We start from the raw sequence: 21,805 nt of genomic DNA on the forward strand, positions 1-21,805 counted from the left end.
AAAATAAAACCACAATTTTCGATTGGAATAATAATTACAACGGAGATGCGCGCTATGAATTTAGTCAAAAACAAAAAAAATTTTCTCAAACAACTTGTAAAAACGTAATTAAATTTGTTGAACAACACAACAATAATAAATATCACGGAGCGACAAAAACGATAGACGGGAGAAAAAGAGTCTATTTAACAGCGTTTTAACAGGTTTGATTTTAAAATTGGTGTTACGTGTGCTGTGCCCAGCATTAAAGAGGCAACACACGACCCGAAGAACTAAAATCGAATTGGGCGACCATGTTCGTAGCCAAGATCCAAACATTTTATGCCGAGTTTTCGACTAATACAGTTTAAATCGAACTACCAAACGTAGTAGACGCGATTAATAACGCGAAGGTTTCTTTTTTTTCTGTTCTTGTTTCGCTTTTGTTCATTGGGTTTGCTAGAGAGTCGCTTTTGCGAGAATCATCGTTTCGTTCACATTTACAAATACGCAGTGAGTAGTATTTTGCTTCCATTTGCTTGGTGTGTAGCTTTTTAATTGCATTCGCTTAAAGCGATCCGACGCATACGATACATATGTATGGTGCACACCAATCCGAGCCACCACTTCCATTGTGCAATATTCAATCATATACCGAACGGAAAAATGTTGCATTTTGCATAATATCACGGTATTTGGCAATCGCAGACGGTTTCTTTTTCTGTGTGCAGCGTGTATGTGCCTACTTCTCAATTGAATCCGCATTGACATGGGAATAAGAACGCCATTTCATATGGTGGATTGTTTACTCAAGCTGATTTAGACAACAAACAGTCATTGCGGTTTATGAGTGCAGCACATTTCATCATTTCGAGAGTGAAGTTTTATGTAATGCGATAGCGATATGTACATGTTCTTTAATAACGACGAAGACGACGACGACGACAAACATCACTGCACATACTTTGGAGACACACTCACATTTTTGTATAATAACGAGAAAAACAAATGAAAACATTTGCTTTCATTTTATCAGCTAGAATATTGTTTTGTACAGATATCAGTCACTTGAATGACGTTAGTTCGGCCACTCGATAATAATATTGACTGTAATCAGCTCCCATTGCATAGATTCTCTTCCATTAATTGATAATAACAATTTGTCCGTAATTATTACTAGCGAAGCGTTGGAAAATTTCAACACAATGACTGATTCTGATAATTACTGTCACTGATTTTAATGAGCCATTTTTAAATTCACTTCAATTTCATGTTCATATCGTCATTTGGTATTTTGGCTCGAATACATTTACCAAAAGGGGCGTTATGGACAATCGACAGAGTCAAAGATCATGTACACAACTAAAGATCATCACTAATTTGTTGTAATCTCTTGAATGGCAACAATAATGTGTGCCTAGATTTGTGTCGCCTATACTGGATTTTGATAAATCAAACAACAAATAACACCGAATTTTCTATCTCTGAAAGCTAATCAACCGATAGACTAAAGGAAATGTACTCGGGATAAGGAAATTTACTTATGTCGGCTATTTTTTTTTTTAATATCATTGGTTTTTTTTACATTCTCATTTCCATAGTACTTATGGTGCCTATTTCTCTTAGCGACGACTATCTCTTTATTCCTTCCATCCACAGAGCCGATTATGGCTTCTTACCTATCATTGAATTGACGCAGATTCATTTAATGATTCAAGTAGAAAAAGTACGCAACATACTCACGCAAACAAGAATTACGCTGTAAAATGTCGTCCCATTATTATCCATTTGCTCTTCATATGCCTAGATTTTACGGCTATCACTAAGCAAGATGAGCCAATAACCATTTAAAAGTCGATGCACCAAGCCTTTTGAACTGTGGAAAAAAGCCAATTCAAATGTAGCCAATGTACATGGCGCTCATACGTGTCAAGGTAAAACGAATTCATTCAAAAGCCGTTGATAATTTGTTTAAAGCCAAGCGTTTACTACTTTACATGATTTATCTGAACTTCAGTCTCAACACCGTTTACTTTGGCTCACATAAACGGTTGCATTGCCGTCATTTGAACTCATTCATATTTCAAGATCTGAAAATCACCTTAAAGTAATAGTTTTTCATTATGAAGTAACCTTTTTTATTACAACAAAAAAATCCTCCAAAAATAGCGAGTAACTTGAAAAAACGGACTTTTGGATCTTGACACATTTACTTCGAAACACTTGATGGTAACCCATTTTGCAGTAACCCATTTTCAATATGATTTCGATTAGAAAATATGTTCAAATTTGGTGCTAGAAATTGAACAAGTGGGAAAAATAGATTTCAAAATATAAGTGAATTAAGTAAACAAGTGGACAGTTAACTGTCTCATCGATCAATTGAGAAACAGTTTCAATGTGAATCGCAATAAATTCCAACAACCATAAAATTCTTATCGAAATTAATAGAAAAAAATAAGTTTGAAGGAAAAGAAAAACAATGTCATATCGAACGATAGCCTCATTATTACATCATGTTGATTTTTTCCTCGGTAATTCATATCAGCCTTCAAAATCGAATATCCATTAGAAGTATGTGGAGCAAAAGTATATTGCATACGAGTAATAAATGAGCACCGGTTATAAAGAGAGAAGAGAGAGAGAGAGAGAGAGAGAGAGAGAGAGAGAGAGAAACTGATGAAAAAATGACACGGAATAATGCAAAGTCAGAACCGAAACAAGTTTGCTTTTCTTCGTAACAAATGTTGATTCCTTCTTCACATGCTGATTTTCTTTTCCTTTTTTTTCTGTTTCCTACACAATAAAGTGGTTCGCGTGTGCTATTGCCTGTTGTTCTGGTGTTGACCACTTGTGCGGTACGGAACAGCGTAAAATGATTATACCTGATGATTGCCTGGTGGAAATGAATTTGATGTTAGCATCTGTGGCATACCTAACTATAACTATAGTTCGTGTATTCGCATTGTTTCGTGCCCCAGCTAAATTCAAATCCAACGCATTAGATGTATTCTTTATGTTTGCGCGCTCGTCGTACGTCGAAGGTCAACACCATAATTTTTTTTTCACTCAATATTTTTTCATTCTATTAGTTTCCCCTTCCTATAAATTTGATGCGATTGAATTCAGCTGCTTGTGTTTCCCGAAACACGGCTGCATTTCGGAATCGAATTCAATCATTCATCGGAATTTGAAATTTAATCGAAATTGATTTGCTGGAATTCGGATAATCAGGATCAGTAAATGAAGCACGATTTCTAATTAGCATCGAATCTAACCATTCTAAAAATAAGCCGTTGAATTATGTAATTATCGAGTGGATAGTCTGCTATAATTTGCCAGCAATGTTAATTGCGCATTTCCACGGTCATGCAACCAACGATGACGAAACGGTGTACGATCTCGTTACGATTTACTATGAATGAATTAAATTCAAACACATGTCATGAGACATACAATTGAAACACGGGTCTTGAGAATTAAACAGATACACATTCAACATAATGACAGACGAATGGTGATTTTGCCCATAAAACAAATGGTCTTCGGCGAGATAATAACTGACTTGTCAAATATAATGAAAAAAAAAGCGTGAATGACAGCAAAAATTGTGGGTACGAAATAAACAACACAACAGAGCGAAATGGTCAAATTACAACGAGTCAAGAACCAAAACATACTTAGAGCAATGAAGCAACACGAGGTTATCGGTTTATATTCAAAATAAAACTGTCAGAAAAACAACAACAACAACAACAAGAATGGTCATTGTGCTGTTGTCACATAAAATGTTACGACCGTCATTGGTTTTCTGAGCCAATTGTTATTATTTTTGATGTTGTTCTTTGCAATGCACACCATTGCAAATCGTATTGATTCTAAGTGTTCGCACTTTTGCAACTTGGAATAAACAATACGAAAAGAATTAAGAAAAAAATTCAGCCAAATCGCAAGTTTATAAATACAGTGGTGTAGGTAGCGTCAAGAGTCAAGTGCATTCATAGCACCGTTGTGCCAACATACATTTTCATTCCGTAATTACAGCCCAAGAGTTTCGGTTCAGTCAGATAGTTCTTGTTCAAAGTTCAAAATTATTTTTTCAATATTCTGTTCAACATGGAATATTCAGCGGCCTTAAAACTATACAAATTTGATGCTATTTTTGATATAAAAGAATTGTAAGTAAATGACACACAACGCAGAGTGGCACTAAAAAAAATTGAGTTTTAATTCAGTTGAGTCTAAAGTTGAAATATATCTGGTTTGATTTTTGAATTCTAAATTTAAATATTTTTCCATCCGATGTTATTTCACGTGGTTGTATCAAATGCCATATTCGTCGACAACGCGATCATTGAGAACGGGAACTTGTTTCCATATCCATTGTGTGCGACGTGTTAGAAGATGGTTTGTCTCTTCTTCTTCTTCTTCTTTTTTTCGTTAAGTTGTGCCAAAAGAACGTCATAATAGCAATAACTGGTTCTGACCAACGTCAATATTACGTTAGAAATTCATTTAAAGAAAACAAAAAGGCTGGATATACGTCGTTTATTTGTCAACCGTAAAGACTTTGCTTACGAGAAGAAGAAAAACGAATGTCTCAACGCCATAAAATATTTTCAGTATTTTCTGTATGGTCCATCTAAATTGTGAATTCGATCGGTGTAAATGCGTCTTTCGATGAGAAAGAGGAAAAAACCAAAAATCCATATTAGCACCTCCTGCATATTTGCCGAGGGAGCAATTGCATAAAGAAAAAACATCTGATGAAACGATGTCTTGTCAATGTTGAAATGCGTACCGATTTCGATCATACGAGTTGAAGGCCAAAGTAATAAAGCATTGACTGGGTCTGTGACATTCTGAGGTGTAGCACAATGCAACAGTAATGTGAACAATAACGAAATATTTCACATTGAATTACAGGCCACCGTCGAATAAATATCATTTTTGTTGCTGCCTTTTTTTCGGCTGTTAACGAAAATTGCGGTAAAGTGCAATGTCAAAAAGGGTCAGCTATCGCTACGCGGTTATTCATTACATGCGTTAATGAGTAAGAGAACAACAACCAATTAAAGTTTACGCCGGTGTGAATGGAATATTTTCGTGATGTGATGTATCGTGTACGTTTCTCTGTGGTGCACGGTCTCAAGTCCGAACATTTGGACTCGGTTGTAAAGAATCAGATGATTTTCGAAGGAAATTGCAAACCTAGGGGGAAAGAACTATTGGTATATTTACTTCATTGACACGTATTGACAAATATTCACAGGCATTTGCACTGCATTCCGTAGTGTTATTGTTGTTGTTTTCTTCTGTTGCTTTGTCTCGTTCGTGGCGAGCAGGAATGACAGTTGCAAATACGCACATTTTATTGACCATATTTGCATGCATTCGCAGCTAGTTATTTACCGCATTGACACGAATTGACGCGTATTGATCCAAACTCGGTAGAATATGCGATTATTTAAAATATTTATATTTTCATTTACTCAGTTCTTTCCCCCTAGTTGCAAACATGCGACCTTTTTTGCATGCAAAAATGTAAACAACATTTTGTTAATGATTATTCGTTCGCCATCGGAACAATGGAAATCATGGTCAGCAGTGGAAATTTAATTATAAATTGTCAATTTTGAAATGTCCAACATTTTGTCACGAATAATTAGCGTCGATAATTCATTATTTATTATTATCTAATGCAACAACAAAAACAACAGCCAACACACACTGTTGCTTTGTGTTCCGTGATTCATATTCTGTAGCTTGTATTTCAACAATGCACACCCTAATGACCATATATATGTGAAATGACGGACGCAATGAAATTGACTTTCGCTCAAGTTAAACTTTTTGTTTTCCTTTCTTTACCGTTAATTTGCTTGACATTGTTGAATCCGATTCCAGCAAAAATCAACCGACCAGTAATATCGAATTTATGAACGAAACGGACGAAAATTCCCATATTTTTGTTCTTGTTTGATCTAGCATTCACTTCATATTTCGTAAATGAGCTAATTTTCTCTCAACTTGATAAACAAAAAAAAACCACCAATCTTTACCTCAATCAACACGTGGCTTGATTTTATATTCAGTGGTTTCGTAATCGAGAATCAAAAGATTCAGAATGTCTTTTGATCGTGTGTCTAACGGCTTATCCTCGCTTTTGAACGTCGTCGACCTTGGTTCATAGCCAAAATGTTCTTCTGCGCGCAGAACACATGATTCAGTGGAACGTGTTTGGATGCGAAAGAGAGATGAATTTTACTGCGGTTGCGCGAACCACAATGGTCATCATCATTGATATTTTTGTTTTGGGGGAAAAGAATCAAAAAAAAAGGAGGAAAAAAACCTAAACAAACGACAACGACGATGACAACAACAAATGACTCGAAGAAAACCAATACATTGCCAGTTTTTCAATATAGAGAGATATACAACTGGCGAGTAGCCGTAGAGTAGATAGCCGAGAGATACATTCAACAGGCGTCAAAAAGCCAAATCGAAACAACATTGAGTAAGCACACGTTTTGACCATATACACACTACGAAACTGAAACGACGATAAATCAACACACATGTATATCAAGTGCATGTGTGTGTTGACAACACAAACGCGACCAGTTACAGCGCCCGCACAGCCATACCCATGCATATGCTATACATACGTGAACTACGTTGGTGGATATGATGCGAGATCGAAAAAAAAAACATTGCAAAATACACGACAACGACTCACTTCGACCGCAAACACAAAATCGTAGCGTTCATAAAACCGATGAACTGTTCATTTGCCATCAGTATTGCTTGATTCATGATTAAGGAGTGTTGTACATCAGCTCGTTGTACTACGATCGCGCTCTCTCACCGAAAAACAGACACAACACTTGGTGTAAAGATAAAATAAAAAGCCACACAACAACAACACGTCAAGCAGAAATTGTGTGATTTGTTGAATATATTGGTTCGATCGATCGAACAGTGAGTCGAGAAAAGAAGCATATCAAAAACGTTCGTAACTTGATTTTTATTCCATATTCGGACAAAAAAAAACAAACAATTTAGATATTAAAAATAAATGTGACGATCAGACATCGAATAAAAACATTGTGAAATTCTTGTACACGAGCAATCTGATTGACGAACAAATTCTAGCTTTTATTGCGTTCTGATGTTTGCATTTGGTCATTCTTTCTGTCGGTTTCAATTCAATAATAAAATTTTGTTTCTGACCAAGCGACCGACCAACTGAATTTCTGGTTCAAACATACAGTCGTTAAAGGTCAATCGGGTCCGAAGATCGGTTTCGTTGGCTGGTGACTAGTGATGTATTGAAACGAAAAAATCACATTGCGCGCGAATTATGCGATCCACCGAAACTGGTCGTATATCCATTTAAACTACAGCAATTAATTATAGCAACGAATTTTTATTTTATCGAATAATTCGTTTGAATGAATTAGTTGCGCTTGAGTCACTGAAAGATAGAACTATTATTTTTTTTTCCTGTAAACATTGTTGCGTATGAGTGTGTCAATGATTCTGATTGAGTAATCACAGTCTGACTGAATGTTTATTCGATCTCAGTGGGAAATGCGGGTTAATTTTGACATAATTCCGAGGGTTTCTCGGGTTTTTGCCGCTGATTGATCATTTCGAAATATTTCTTCAGAATAAATAAACGATTAGCCAAACTGCCGAATATTTTATATAATAATTTGAGCCTTTGAACACCATGTTGTCGCTTCAATTGTGTGAATTTAAGCCTTAAAGAATGTGTGAACAAATTATATAAATACCGTATTCAACTGTTATTTATTAATACATATATCAATGGCCAGAGAGAGTGCACAGATAGGCGGTTAACGGGAGGCCAGCAATAAAAACGTGTTCAATTTCTACGATAAATTATTGCATTTTTCGTGTATTCCCCAATCGATTTGCTATTTATATTCACTATAAAAATTTACACCGCGCCGAAGTAAACAGCCGGGTCACAAAGACGATATAAACTGTCTGGCAAATAATTGTTTTGATTGGCCATTACAACATTGTAATAAAATGCGCTTCGGTGCGAACATTTCACAGTTTCGGTCGAATGTGTAATGCCATTTTAACCGTTCATTGATGTCAAGGGACTGCAAATAATTTTTTTTTTCTGTTAACACTAATTAATTAATACCCATATCAAAATACATACAAAGTGGTTCACATTGAGTCAAACTTCTTTATGTCTATCGGAACCGTTCGACCAAATGCAAACAGATTGCTGGTGCACGCACACACACACTCATAATTATATTATTAGCTTTACACTTGCGCGTTTCATTAGAATTCATCACAATAACATAATTATTTATTTTACGAATAGAGAGAAAAAATTCTATAAATTTTTTTTAGCGGAAACAACAACAAAAAACAGACTCTGATTTCCTCCTCTGAGCACAATTCATATCCGCGTGCATGGCACACAGCACACGATAATAATGGGCTTTGTGTGTCGTTGTCGATAAATTGACGATATAATTAATGTAAAGAGTTTCGATAGTGAATGACCACCATACACTTTGGACTTTAGATAAAATTGTGTTGGTTTATTTGTTTGCTTTTTATTTTTGTTTTCATTGGACACTTCTGATAACATTTCGAAAAGATAAATATTTATTATTTGTCCGATTGTTTCGACCCATTTGACTTTTTTGTTTTTCTTATGCCAAATTTATATTTCGATTCAACCAATTTGTGAGCGTAAATTTATTGTTGACTAATTGATCTTTCGGTTTATTTTCTCTTGTGCAGATTCAAAATGCTGTCGGATCTAGGTGAACTTCCGTCAATCCAATTGACCGAGAAAGATAGTCTTCGCTTTGAATTGGATTCGCTAACACCGTTCGGTCGTGAAGTAGCGGCAAAAGAATTGCGCGAAACGCCCGAAAATAAGAAAAAGGCCATAGAAGAATTGAGAGATTTGTTGCAAAGTAAGATAATAACTGATACTTTACAATTGACTACTAATGTGTATTATTGATGAAATCAGTTTTACGCTTGAAATAAAATATCATTTGGTTCCATTTTTTTAACTTGCAGAGGATACCGATTTGTACATTCCCATTGAGAATGATGATTGGATCATACGGTTTTTGCGCCCATGCAAATTTTATCCAGACAGCGCACGAAAACTGGTGAGTTCAATACTTTAGTTTATTCATTTGTTTCTCTTCTTCGTTGAATTCAGCGCAATTCAATGTTATTTTGCGATTATGCACTTGATTTGAATTTTTAATGATCAAATTCATAAGTTCAAGGCTAGAAATTCAAATCTCTTGTTTTTCAAACATAAAAACAAATCAATGAATTGCTTTGATAGACGAAATTCTGCGTTTTTTTTTGCGATATTTTATAATAATCGAATGAACGAACAAAAACACTGACTCATTCTTTTTATTATTCAGATAAGAAACTACTATCAATTCAAAGAGAAGCATAAGGACATCTACGAAGATTTGTTGCCATCAAACGAGGCGAATATTTTCCAACAGAACATTTTGGTAGTTGTCCCGACTCGTGACCAATTGGGTCGCCGGATTTTGTTATTGGAGCTCGGAAGTGAGTATTTATGCCCAAAAAAGTATTTGAGTATTCTATGATTGTTATTAATTTTCGTATTTGCTTCATTTTTATCACTTATTTCATTTTCAACGATCAATCAATTGACTGTAGAATATTTTTAATGTGTCCCTCTCCTTCCTATTATTCACAGAGCGTTGGAAGCACAAAGAAGTTTCACTGGACGAAGTATTCAAGGGATGTGTAATCTTCTTGGAAGCAGCCACCTTAGAACCGGAGACTCAAGTTCATGGAGCCGTAGTGATATTTGACATGGACGGTTTATCGTTGCAACAGACCTGGCAATTTACGCCGTCATTCGCAAAACGTATCGTTGATTGGCTGCAAGACTCCGTTCCGATGCGTATCAAGGGCATTCACATTGTGAATCAACCGAAAATCTTCAACGTGGTATTTGCACTGTTCAAGCCATTCTTACGAGAGAAACTTCGTAATCGTATTATATTCCACGGTTCGGATCAGGCATCGTTGCACAAACACATTACACCAAAATGTTTGCCACCAACCTACGGTGGCACATCGGAAATTCCACGCGTCAACGGTGATCAATGGTATGATATGTTGCGTCAATGTGATCGTGAGTACAAGGCTATCAATTCGTATGGCCTGAAAAAGTCAATCAAAGGCACAAAATAACGAGTGAGAGAATAAATAGCAAGAGGTTACATGCACGCATGCACACACACACACACATTTACGCTATCAATTTACCATTTTAAGTCGGATTTCAATAACTTTTTAATACAACGGAAGCGGAAATTCAATCCAGCAAATAAAATGGGCAACCGACCACAATTGCGTTCAGTTTACGAACGCAGTCGCACGCTGAACTGGTGCTTGTTCAGGTTTTATTCCTCTTCTATATGTATACTATGCATACACTTTCGTTTGTAAATACAGTAAAAAAAAAATTGTAAAATACTTTTTGTGCAAGGGAATAGTCCAGCTAGAAATTCGCTATGTCACTTTAGTGCTTCTTTTATTTGTTTGTTCGTTTTTTTTTTCATTTGCCACCGTAGTTCAGTTTTAAATGTTATTTTCTTTCTGCTGACGATGACTAGTGCTTTAGTCAATGTGAATATACTGTTCTAAAACAAACACCGAGTCCACAACTAATTATTCCATTTTAGTTTATTGTGCATCGAAGTAAAAAAAAGTGTCTAGCAATCTTAAGTTGGAACATTATTTAATCATTGTGTGTGCTCAAATGATGTAGGTTTTTATCGTTAGTCATTTAGTGGTGAAATTAATTAATATTTGTAAATTAATCATACGTTTACGTATTGTATGGATATATATAACTTTTTTTTACTGGAATAAGTAAGCTTAATTCGAAAGAGCTCAGTGAATTTAATGTGTGCTTGTGTGTTCATTTTGATTTTTGAGTGATTGAAATTTTGATTAATAGAACATTTTGTAGAATTCCAAACATAAAATCCCAGACACTTCCCAACATTCCTAAGCTTGATGCATGAGATATTGAATAGGTTCCATCAAGAGTTGTATTTATTTAGGCAGATACAATTACATGCCACAATACACGTATATTTCCTTTAAGTTAAAGTGATATTAAAAATTGAAATATCAATCATATTTTTTTTGGAAGTTTAGAAATAAAACCGTTTATTTTTGTACCATTTTACCGAACAATAAAAAATATATTTAAAAAAAAACGTTTAAAAAAGTTCTTTTCTTACGGACTACATCACCAGTTGATATTGAAACATATAAAAAAAACCACACAACCATTTTATATAATTTCACGCTTTATGACAAAAAATAGCACCATTTCTTGTATATCCTTGATAGTTGGTTTATAATTTCGAATTTTCTTTCTCTTTCCAATGAGTCACTAGCTTCCACCACTTTGGACGCTCAAATGTGGAGGGAGTTTGCCATAGAACCGATTGTAAATGCTTGTACACTTGACCATCGCTCATGCCAAGCGGAGAGTTCAGTATAAAATCACTTGGAGCAATCACATCGACCAACGGTATTGCATCATCTTTCAACAGCGGTAACAATTCGATAATTCCAGTTTTCAGCAATTCCACAGGTCGAGCGGATGAGATGAATCCACCCTGGAATGAAAAGAGGAAATTCGACAGATAATTCAATTGTCAATATTTACAGAAATATAAATAAATCCATTTCAATGGAAGAGAAACGCCTTAAACTCTTATTTCGATTTGTTTGTTCTGGCTTTGCCGTTTTGTTTCTCTTAAAATGTTTTTTTGTTCAATGATTCTCACCTCGTAAAACAGGCCTATGTGTCGTAACAATAAATTAGCGCCATACATTGACGTTACTCTTTCGAGAACAGCACGTTCCGGTGTGTTTTCCAATTTTGACACAAAGTCCGAAAATACACTGAAGATCGCTCTCTATATCCAGCACAAAGTTTATAGTCAATATTGAAGAAATGAAGGTGAAAGAGAGGAAATAATGGCGATTAATTTAAATTATTTTGATAATAAAAATTCCCAAATGGATGTGGTTTTGAGAAACGTCATCGAAATTGACTCACCTGTCCATAAACGATTGAAAGTGTTTGTGCGTGGAATACCTGGATGTTATTTCGTACGTTAAATGCGCTTTTTCCGCTTTTTTGCAATTCTAATGAGTGTTGATAGGTTTTTTCCAGCAGCCATGCGACGAGCCAATCCAATGCAATCAACATATCTGAAACGAATTTAATCGAAGAAAAAAAAATGTTTTGAATTAGTGTTATTGATGACATTGTCTTATCTCTCAGATGACACTACAAATATTGTGTTTATTTTTAACTCGCCGCAGAAAAGAGAATACTTACTCTGGGAATTAAGTGCCTCTTGTGTAGTGGTCCAACCGCATTTCAGCTTAATCACCTTATCGAACGTGCTCAAAAATTGTGCTGATTTCAATGGCGATGCTTCAGCGAAATGGGCATAGCCATTTTTTCGGCATGAAAGCAGCCAATTGCTTGCTTGTTGTAACAGCACATTATTTTCTCCTTCATATGTTAGATTGGGATCGTTGTCGTCTCTGAGGTCACCAAAACCGGCAACTAAATAAACCAAAATTTATATGTGTTTGAAACATAAACCATAATCTAAATTTAGCATCGACAATTCGACATAATACCTCGTAGGTAGCCATGTCCCCCAGCCGCTTCACGACAATCTTGAATTGCATCGCGTACAGCCCACGTACAAACCGGTTTGATTGCTGACGACAGTGCATGTATTTCATTTCCAACATACGGTACAATTTCACCAGTAAAGAAACTTTTCGAAAATTCGGTAAACGTATTAGTGAACCACATGGTGAACACTTTTTGAACGATGGCCGTCGAGAGGTGCGGTAACAGACGATATTGTTGACTTTGATATTCCAATATTGGCAGTTCATCGACTGCATCGTCGTCTTTGAATTGCGTTCGGCTGGCTGAGTAACGCACGGCGATCGATATTGCTTTGATCAGGTAAACGGTCGATATTCCTGGATTGTTTTCCAATTTTTGGAATTTTGAAAGAAAATAGTTAATTATTTCCAAAACGCACCCATTGCCCATGGTAGCAATGATGCACCTTCTTCCCTATATATTTTATATGTAGAAGATCGCACCATTGCATGAGCTCATCACCTTTGTAATATTGTCTTCAATAGGAAATAAGTTCCAATTTTGATTATTCTAGATGTAAATTTCCAAGTTACCACAGATATTGACACGACCGCCGGACAGAGCACCAAATGAGGCGCCGATTCTCTTCTTATTGTTTTTGATTGGTGACACATAGTGACCATCATCTGATATATCTCCAGTTCTGGCCAGTAAGAACTCTTTTGGAATGCGATAGTTGTTGAACATTACAAATCCATTGTCGAGACCATTTAAACCGATTTTCTCTCCTAAATCTCCAACAGTTACACCTGCATATGGTTCCAGTGTTTTTGCATCACGAACAGGTACCCAAAATCCATTCAGACCATGATGCTGACCATCAGGTGTGTACAATTGAGCATACACAATTGCGTGTGTAGCCGTTTTGCCTGTTAGATGAAGCAAAGGTTGAAAATTGAATGGATGTCATTAAGTTGGTTTTTTTGGTCTGTAATTTCTGTACCTAAATTTCCAATCCAGCATTTAGCCGCCTCAAAATCGGGTGTGTTTAAAATAAATTGACGTGTTTTAACATCATAAGTTGCCGTTGTTCTCATTCCCAATGCATTTGATCCATGTGAAACTTCAGTCAAAGCAAAACAACTTGTAATCAATCCATTTTCAGCATCCTCGGCATATTGAAGCAATCGATCTGTTCCCATTGTTCTCAGAACACCCGGAACCATTTTCGTGCTTAAACTGGCCTTTATTGTACAGCTGGGATCATATGCAATCAGTGACATCATAAATGTGAATGTAATCTCTGGATCTAAAATATACTGAAAAAAAGTGCCTATTGTTAAAGTCATTATTCGAATATCACATTTTTTGTGATGAGCATACTCACATCGGCCAAAGAAATGAATTCTTTTTCAATGACTTTATTGATTCTTCGGACGGTTATTTCACGATTTTGATCTAGCGTTTGTTCTTCATAACCACGAGCAAATAAATGATTATCCTCCAGGTAACTCCATACTGAATTCTGTTTTTGAGAAATGAAATTCAGAGTGAAAATTCGTATTTGAATCGTTTTGAGTTGCACAAAATATAAAGAAAAAACCTTACACGAAACCGCAGGATTCGTTCTCCATCTAATGTCAGGGCCAATTTGCGCCAGTCGAACTTTGCACTGTTACGATAACGATCTAGTGGCCCGGGCGGTAGATCAGGGAACAATGTTTTATCGTTAATTAACTCGAATGATATTGCACCATTTTTACTGCAAATAAAAAAAACAGATTAGACCTACAGTGTGACCACTAAAAAAAATGACAGCAATAAAATACTTTGTGCCCTCGCTATCTGTAGTCATAGTTCTTGTTTCACTGCGGCCAACTCGCGTAATGAAATGCCTGCGAAATATGTGTTTACGAATAAAATTCATTTACAGCTATGATAACGCGAAAAATAATTCAAATTTTTTTGTTCACAGCGCCCGTTTTACTTCTTTTCCATACACACACTAATCACCACATTAACAATGATTTTATGAAACAGTATACTCAGTGCGTGTCTTCGTTATATGCGATGAATAAGTGTATTTTGGGTTTTATGCTGATAATATTTACGCTGAAAACAAGCAACACCAACAATAGCAATTACACGAATGTTCGCGAGCTTGCTTCGCCGAGACCTATCGACCCCGATTCCGTGCGATTTGAATACCGTGCATATAGTTTACGTTAATTTGCTTAGTTCCCTCATAGAAACATAGTTTTGCCACCAAAGACTAACAAACACATAAGAAACCACACCGATTCCAAGTTCAAAAATTGATTGTCGTTCGATATTAATGATTAATCATATAGTCGGATCAATGACCGCATTTTATAAACAGAACACATTTGTGAAAATCTGACAGAAGTATCGGAAATGACTATAGAAAATCACTCAACAAAATTTAGAGAATTAAACAAACACCATTGATATAACGTCAAACAATTTAATTTGATTTGAATAAAGAAATAATAATTCACATCGCAAATCAAGCGTTCTCTTGTGCAAAATTTTTGTGGAAGTGAAAGGTCTCTTGAAGCATCAAGCCAAAAAGAAAAATAAACAAGAGAAATATTTGCGATCTCTCACCAAAACTGTGATCGAAATTTCACTTTTAATTGAAAAGAAAATTATTCTATTACGTGCTCTGATTGTGTGTTAAAAACCAAAGTCCAATAAAAAATAGCACGCAAAGTCTATTTGGCACGTAATTTCAAGTAACACTATTTTTAATATTTCCACTGCATGTTTTATTATTATGGTGGATTGATAATGCATATTTCACTCAAGATCGATACCCACTCACTCACTCAACCACTGCATTCGATTCGAATCAGAATTGGAATGAGCGAAAACAAATGAGTTGAGATTGAATGAGTTTTAGTGTGGTGAGTTGGAATGTCATACACACTGTTTGACATTTGTATACAATTTTGCCGCTGTTTTTATTGCTGCTGACCCGTTTGGATCATGTAAACAACTCAATTTCACAATGAAGTGAATTTATTCGATTTTGTTTATTTAGTTCGGTGATTTTCTGTATCAAAGTGCAATGTTCATTTGGTAAATTATTGAAAGTAAGCTTTATATCAGATTTTATCGCGTAAAATGGATTTCAAAAAGCCACAAACACTGAAGCGATACAGTGACGACGGAGGTTCACCGTGCAATAGAAAACGGACAAAATTGCTGTCAACGACAATCGCAACACCGGAACTACGCAAAAAAGATGCCGATCCATTTGATGACAATTTCTCGCAATTCTTTCGATCACAATTCATTCGGCAAATCGACGCCGATACATCGATTGCACAGAATGTTTCAGATAGCAAACATTCGTCGACAAGTGAATATAATTTCACACAAATCGATGGTTTGTCACAGTTTTTGAATGACAGCCAATTCGAGAATTCAATCACATCCGGACAACGGTGTGCAGTTAACGAATCGACTGTGAAAGGAAAAGAAGATAAAGACGTTGAAGCTGATCGAAATGATAATTGGCAATTCACATTGGAGGATCAAATTGAATGTTTTAACGATGGCAAAGATGGCGAGAAGTCAATCGCGTGCAAAGAACCATTTGCAGGAGAAAAATGCGAATCGGACAAGGAAAACGAAGAAGAAGAAATTGTGCAGTCAAGCCAAGTATTTTTACGAGAAGTGACCACGATTCAAATGAATATTAGTTCGCTGGTTAATGAGACGATTAATGCAAGCAAATTTTGTACGCAAGATTTCTTGGATCCGTGCAAATTTGATGTGTTCAAAAGCAACGTGACGGCATCGCAATATTTGCAACTCAAACGACCAGATAAGAATGGCAGAGAAACGAGTCTGGCAGTGAATTCGACCAGAGCTGAAACCGCTGCCATGGCCGCAGATGAAAAACCTAGCCCATCGTTTGAGCAGAATACGGAAATGATTGAAGATCAATTGTTGGCTCAAATGGTATTCACGACACAAGCGTTGGCCAAAAATACGGAATTGATCGAAGATCAACTACTGGCTGGAATTCATGAGAACGACGATTTGGATATTTCAGAGCAACTGAATGAGTGCATCGATCCCGATTCAAGTGCCTTAAATATATTTTCGGATGAAGATGATAAAGAAAACATTCAGAATGTTCAAAATGAAGTGAAGAAAACCGAACCCAAAGAAACTGAACGCAAAGTACAAGCGGCTACAACTCCAAGCCACAGCTCGATCACCGCAGTGAAAAGATTAGAAACAATTCAACACAGTCCAGTCACAGCGGCCAACTTCTACTCGATGGGTCCGTATTTCGGTCTGCCACTGAAAGTGAAGAAGCTCATCAAAACATACAAAAATATCGACGATTTGTATGGTAAGACACATTCTTTCTAGATCAAACATTTCGTCTTTATAACGATTCTTAGTCAAGCCTTTTAATGCCAATCACTATCTTTCTGTTTCTTTTTGAAAATACAATGTTCATCTTTAATTTTCATTCCAGACTGGCAAAAAGAATGTCTTCAGCTTCCGGCGATCGAACAAAAGCGAAACTTGATCTACGCCCTCCCGACAAGTGGTGGAAAAACGTTGGTATCAGAGATTTTGATATTTCGTGAGATATTGTGCCGTAAAAAGTCGTGCCTGTTCATTCTTCCGTACGTTTCAATTGTTCAAGAGAAAGTGTGGTCTCTGTCGCCATTCGCATTGGAACTGGGATTCATGATTGAAGAGTACGCAGCCGGAAAAGGCTCGGTGCCGCCACGCAAACGACGAAATAAGAAGCCGGTCTACATTGCGACAATTGAAAAGGCACTTGTGATGTTTGATAGCCTAATTGAAGCGGGCCGTGCCAACGAAATCGGACTTGTGATTATTGACGAACTTCATATTATTGGAGAATCCGGTCGTGGTGCTGTGTTGGAATCATTGCTGACGAAGATTCAATTTATCAAAGGTAATTTTCTCTTCCACGAACTTGGATACTATGGATTCAATTGCTGTAAAGAGCGATTTTTCCCTTAGCTGATATACAAATCGTTGGAATGAGTGCAACCATTGGTAATCTCGCAGAATTAGCTGGTTTCTTGGATGCTGACGTATACCAGAAAGACTTTCGCCCAGTTGAATTGCGTGAATTCATAAAGTGTGGATCAGATCTGCTCGAAGTCAAAAAAGGAGAGGACATTGAAAATGCATTTGTGCCGGAAAGAACGATCTCATTCAAGGTGAGTATGCATTTTATCAACGTCTATCATTTTCTCAATTGAATCATTGCTAAAATCAAAATCCTTTTTTTTTTCAACCAGTACAAAGAAAACGCGCTCAAAAAAGACCCAGACCACGTGGCTGGATTGGTTTCGGAAGTAATTCCCGAAAAATCGTGCTTAATTTTCTGCTCGACAAAGAAAAACTGCGAAAGCCTTGCAAGGCTGCTGTGTGATATGCTTCCGAAAAAATTTACTGAACACAAACTAGCCGAACGAGAAAATTTGATCAAAGCCATCGAAAGTGATATGGACAGTGCGATTTGTCCAATTCTTGGCCGAAGTATTATGTGTGGCATCGCATATCATCACTCGGGACTGACGGCAGATGAACGTCGTCATTTGGAAGAAGCCTTTCGATGCGGCGTTCTCTGTGTGATTTGTTGTACATCGACGCTAGCCGCTGGTGTTAATTTACCGGCAAAACGTGTCATCATTCGATCGCCATACGTTGGCAAAGATTTCATTACGCTTAGCAAGTACAAACAAGTAATGAATATTGACTGAATTTTGATTGAAGGGACACATTTTCAGTTTTCTTTTTCATCCCAATTTTTCTTTTCTTTCTTCAGATGGTTGGCCGAGCCGGTCGAGCTGGATTTGGTGAGACTGGTGAGAGCATTATGATATGCAATTATCAAGACAACCAGAGAGTATGTGAACTTTTATGCTCGCCGATGGATGAGGTTGTCAGTCAAATGCCGAGCAGCGATTCGCGAGCATTTGAAGCGATGATTTTGAGTGCGATTGGCTTGAATATCGCATCAACACAAGCAGAGCTTCAGAGCCTGGTCGCCCGAACTATGTTCAATATTCAAGCGGATCGTTTCAGTGGCATTGGCGTAAAGGCTCTAACGAATGACATTATCGAGAAACTCATCCGATCCAAGGCAATCACAGCACAAACAGACAACACACCACAGATCATCAGCCCAAACACATCGACACCAAGTGCCCACGATTCAAGCTTCAGCAAAGAGATTGACTTAAGTCAGAGAAAATGCCTCGTTCTGAAATCGTCAACGAAACTACAAGTGGAAATGCTTGGCAAATCATCATTCAAATCGGGAATTGATTTCAATCGATCGAAAATCGTATACATCGATCTGCAACGAGCTCAACGAAGTCTCGTTTTACTCGACTACTTTCATTTGCTACACATTGTCACGCCGTATGATGACAACAATCCACCGCCAATGCCTGATCGAAACGTATTTTATAATAAGGTATGACAAGCATGAAGCAAAGCGCTACTTCAAGTAGTTGTGTTCAGAATAGACATTCAGATAGGAAATTAAATCCAATTACAGTACACTCAGTTGGACCAAAATCAACAGCACACGGCGAAAATTGTTGGCGTATCCGAGTCGACAGCAAGCAAATTGATGTCGGGTCAAGCATTCAAGGTAAAAATGGAATTGAAAAGTGAAAATTAGAGTTTGCATTGACTTATTATTCACAATTTGCAGGAGGAACAAGAGCGCATCATAAAGAAATTCTTCATGACAATGGTATTGAATGAGCTATGGCATCTCAAGCCAGTAGCAGAAGTGGCCATTTCGTTTGGGATCGATCGTGGCATTGTACAGAATCTCATGGGAATGGCTTCGATAGAAGCAAGTTGCCTGCTCAAATTCTGGTATTTAGAAAATTTTTATTATAAAAAAATAACCAATAATTGTTTATTTCTTTGTTTATTCTAACCAAGCGAGGAACTCGAAGAATTTTGGGCTTTTCGTGAATTGTTCAAAAATCTGTCGCAAAGATTGAGCAACATCTCAACCGTTGAGCTGGTGCCATTGATGCAGTTGCCGTCCGTTAAAATGGTAAGAGATTTTAGTGTAAAATTTTATTTTTTCAATAAATTTAATCGTTGGCTTGACGTTATTTCGAAGGGACGAGCGAAGCAGCTGTACAATGCTGGTTATAAGAAGATTGAGGACATTGCTAGAGCAAAGCCAAAAGATTTGGTGTCCAACATTGAACACATGACAAACCGCCTGGCACATCAGCTAGTGTCAGCAGCGAAGGTGAGGATTAAAGGCCAACACCTTGAGTTCAAACTCGTCAAAGTGAAACTTAAAATCAAATTTCAATACCAATCATTTCGTATTTCAGGTGATGCTGTTGGAAAAACTCGAGAATCTCCAGGAAGAAGCACAAGAGTGCATGGAAATTTACCTCACTTAGAATGTTTCTTATCAAAGCATAACGAACTGAAGCAAACAGTTTAATACAAAATATGTAAAACTCTGACAAAAACAACCGATCTAATTTATATATTTTTGGGAAAAAATGTGAATATTTCTAAAATAAAAACCAAACCATTCTTTATTCGAACCAATTCAAATTGGTTTTAATTTGATTTTATTGAGTCTTTATCGTTTTTTATACAGGCATGGCTTAAGAGAAAAGTTCTTCAGTTGCTTAGAATCGCTAACGTTACGGGCTTTTTTAAAGTACAGAAAATAGAACACTTTTGTTGAAATATCTTTTGTGACTAAATCAAAACCGAGGATTTTCAAATTGTTGATGAATGCATTGACATTATCGAATCTCGACTCGATTTCCGCAATCTTCAGATGGCCACTGAAATGGAGAAAAATTTGGAATATTTTTAAAATTCATAGCACTGACAATTTATTCACAGAATTCATGGCATTGGCTCATTACTGACTCGATGATTTTATTCAAAATCGAAACGTACCCAATTTTCAAGATGCGATTGGCTTCAAGCAGGAAATCCTTGAGATTTGTACCCATCAACGAGAGACAAAATACGGCCACGTTCACTGATTCAGGCGATAGTGGAGTATGGGCCATGTTGCATGCAATGACTCTCTTGTTTGCTGCCACCAAGTCAAAACTGTAGCATTTTTGTGACACTGATTCGGCCAAACGAGCTTCACCACATCCAAAGTCAGCAACTATGTAGTTCGGAGGTCTGGAAACATAAAACATGTTTGATTATAAAAACTGCAATATGAAACAAATTCACATGAACATGAACACATTCATTCAGTTCATAAACTAACAATTTCTTAATCGAATTGATGATGCGATCCAATGGATTGAGCGGCCACTGTTTGACTTGAATGCGATAACCATCGTGGTATGTGTTGAATGCCGAATCATCTTCGTTGAACACTTTGATCGCTTCATCACCGGTTTGTGTATACAGTTGCTCATTTATAAATCGAAAGCGTGACGCTTTCAATCGACCAGCCAAATCGTCGTGAAAATTTTTGGGCTCTTCCGATGGCTCCTCATTGGTTTGTGGTCTTTGTTTTTTGTTCTTAGCACTTTTCTGAGGTACTTCATGGGTAAACTGCTTCTTTGCATCTGGTTTTTGTTTATTTTTCTTCTTTTTCTTGCTGGCTCCTTCATTCGGTGCTGGTATTTTCCCTTTTTGCTTCGGAATCGGACCGGCTGTTTTTTGCGGCACAACTTTCTCTAGTTTCTTTTTCAACTGTTTGACTTTCTTTTGTTTCGCCTTCTTTATCTTCTTTGAAGATGCCTGCACATTTTTCAGCAGCACGTATTTGCCTGGTTCACTCATTTTGCTCTAAATAGCAATTTTATTTATGTTTCAACTCAATCTTTTTCATTTAATCGAAACTCCGTTAGTTGAATAGACGCACGTGTAAACAATGTTTTGACATTTCGCATTTCAGTACACGGAACTGTCAAAAGTGAGGGAAATTGATTGGAATACCTATTTCCGAACAGTGTGAAAATAAAAAAATTTAATCGAGTTTTTTCTAGAGAAAAAAAATGAAATGAAAACTTTTTTTAAGAATATGTATCTATTGCG

At 36.7% G+C, this 21,805-nt stretch overlaps 4 protein-coding genes across 11 annotated transcripts; 2 read left to right on the forward strand and 2 right to left on the reverse strand.

The window, feature by feature from the left end:
• Positions 1 to 347: 347 nt before the first annotated feature.
• LOC129566342 (alpha-tocopherol transfer protein-like) lies at positions 348 to 11,279 on the forward strand. Of its 3 annotated transcripts, none has more exons than XM_055442191.1 (5): positions 348 to 492; positions 8,779 to 8,957; positions 9,067 to 9,161; positions 9,432 to 9,585; positions 9,740 to 11,279. In XM_055442191.1, exons 2-5 carry the CDS (start codon positions 8,786 to 8,788, stop codon positions 10,240 to 10,242), a joined length of 924 nt encoding a protein of 307 aa, XP_055298166.1. In that variant the 5' UTR covers positions 348 to 492; positions 8,779 to 8,785; the 3' UTR covers positions 10,243 to 11,279. The 3 variants fall into 3 exon arrangements, with proteins under 3 accessions (XP_055298166.1, XP_055298164.1, XP_055298165.1); XM_055442189.1 differs by lacking the exon at positions 348 to 492 and adding an exon at positions 1,314 to 4,157; XM_055442190.1 differs by lacking the exon at positions 348 to 492 and adding an exon at positions 6,774 to 6,990.
• LOC129566340 (peroxisomal acyl-coenzyme A oxidase 3) lies at positions 11,200 to 15,635 on the reverse strand. 6 transcript variants are annotated; one of them, XM_055442186.1, is made up of 12 exons: positions 15,338 to 15,512; positions 14,755 to 14,821; positions 14,539 to 14,604; positions 14,318 to 14,471; positions 14,097 to 14,234; positions 13,713 to 14,028; positions 13,303 to 13,638; positions 12,730 to 13,086; positions 12,419 to 12,652; positions 12,134 to 12,288; positions 11,859 to 11,990; positions 11,200 to 11,687 (listed from the first exon to the last, which is right to left on the reverse strand). In XM_055442186.1, exons 3-12 carry the CDS (start codon positions 14,562 to 14,564, stop codon positions 11,421 to 11,423), a joined length of 2,115 nt encoding a protein of 704 aa, XP_055298161.1. In that variant the 5' UTR covers positions 14,565 to 14,604; positions 14,755 to 14,821; positions 15,338 to 15,512; the 3' UTR covers positions 11,200 to 11,420. The 6 variants fall into 6 exon arrangements, with proteins under 6 accessions (XP_055298161.1, XP_055298162.1, XP_055298158.1 ...); XM_055442187.1 differs by having other exon boundaries at positions 14,821 to 15,106; positions 15,338 to 15,495; XM_055442183.1 differs by having other exon boundaries at positions 14,821 to 15,635.
• LOC129566338 (helicase POLQ-like) lies at positions 15,614 to 20,335 on the forward strand. The gene is made up of 10 exons (XM_055442179.1): positions 15,614 to 17,099; positions 17,229 to 17,681; positions 17,750 to 17,952; positions 18,034 to 18,480; positions 18,564 to 19,217; positions 19,302 to 19,397; positions 19,461 to 19,630; positions 19,700 to 19,817; positions 19,887 to 20,021; positions 20,110 to 20,335. Exons 1-10 carry the CDS (start codon positions 15,857 to 15,859, stop codon positions 20,179 to 20,181), a joined length of 3,591 nt encoding a protein of 1,196 aa, XP_055298154.1. The 5' UTR covers positions 15,614 to 15,856; the 3' UTR covers positions 20,182 to 20,335.
• LOC129566343 (ribosomal RNA-processing protein 8) lies at positions 20,319 to 21,754 on the reverse strand. Its single transcript, XM_055442192.1, has 3 exons — positions 21,027 to 21,754; positions 20,699 to 20,935; positions 20,319 to 20,580 (listed from the first exon to the last, which is right to left on the reverse strand). Exons 1-3 carry the CDS (start codon positions 21,548 to 21,550, stop codon positions 20,370 to 20,372), a joined length of 972 nt encoding a protein of 323 aa, XP_055298167.1. The 5' UTR covers positions 21,551 to 21,754; the 3' UTR covers positions 20,319 to 20,369.
• Positions 21,755 to 21,805: the final 51 nt, after the last annotated feature.

Source organism: Sitodiplosis mosellana, unplaced genomic scaffold (assembly GCF_009176505.1).
Source record: "Sitodiplosis mosellana isolate CC-2019 unplaced genomic scaffold, AAFC_SMos_1.0 Smas_scaffold_3, whole genome shotgun sequence".
NCBI lineage: Eukaryota > Metazoa > Arthropoda > Insecta > Diptera > Cecidomyiidae > Sitodiplosis > Sitodiplosis mosellana.

What these genes read in the sequence shown, in the direction of transcription:
- LOC129566342 (XM_055442189.1), top strand. Translation starts at nt 4,096, where the DNA reads ATGGAATATTCAGCGGCCTTAAAACTATACAAATTTGATGCTATTTTT. An exon ending in ATTTTTGATATAAAAGAATT is followed by an intron (nt 4,158 to 8,778) that starts GTAAGTAAATGA and finishes TCTCTTGTGCAG; the next exon opens with ATTCAAAATGCTGTCGGATC. An exon ending in ATTGAGAGATTTGTTGCAAA is followed by an intron (nt 8,958 to 9,066) that starts GTAAGATAATAA and finishes TTTAACTTGCAG; the next exon opens with AGGATACCGATTTGTACATT.
- LOC129566343 (XM_055442192.1), bottom strand. Translation starts at nt 21,550, where the DNA reads ATGAGTGAACCAGGCAAATACGTGCTGCTGAAAAATGTGCAGGCATCT. An exon ending in ATCAATTCGATTAAGAAATT is followed by an intron (nt 20,936 to 21,026) that starts GTTAGTTTATGA and finishes TTATGTTTCCAG; the next exon opens with ACCTCCGAACTACATAGTTG. An exon ending in AATCGCATCTTGAAAATTGG is followed by an intron (nt 20,581 to 20,698) that starts GTACGTTTCGAT and finishes TCTCCATTTCAG; the next exon opens with TGGCCATCTGAAGATTGCGG.
- LOC129566340 (XM_055442182.1), bottom strand. Translation starts at nt 14,636, where the DNA reads ATGAATTTTATTCGTAAACACATATTTCGCAGGCATTTCATTACGCGA. An exon ending in ACAGATAGCGAGGGCACAAA is followed by an intron (nt 14,472 to 14,538) that starts GTATTTTATTGC and finishes TTTTATTTGCAG; the next exon opens with TAAAAATGGTGCAATATCAT. An exon ending in ACATAGGCCTGTTTTACGAG is followed by an intron (nt 11,688 to 11,858) that starts GTGAGAATCATT and finishes TTTTCATTCCAG; the next exon opens with GGTGGATTCATCTCATCCGC.
- LOC129566338 (XM_055442179.1), top strand. Translation starts at nt 15,857, where the DNA reads ATGGATTTCAAAAAGCCACAAACACTGAAGCGATACAGTGACGACGGA. An exon ending in GAAGATTCAATTTATCAAAG is followed by an intron (nt 17,682 to 17,749) that starts GTAATTTTCTCT and finishes TTTTTCCCTTAG; the next exon opens with CTGATATACAAATCGTTGGA. An exon ending in AGTTGCCTGCTCAAATTCTG is followed by an intron (nt 19,631 to 19,699) that starts GTATTTAGAAAA and finishes ATTCTAACCAAG; the next exon opens with CGAGGAACTCGAAGAATTTT.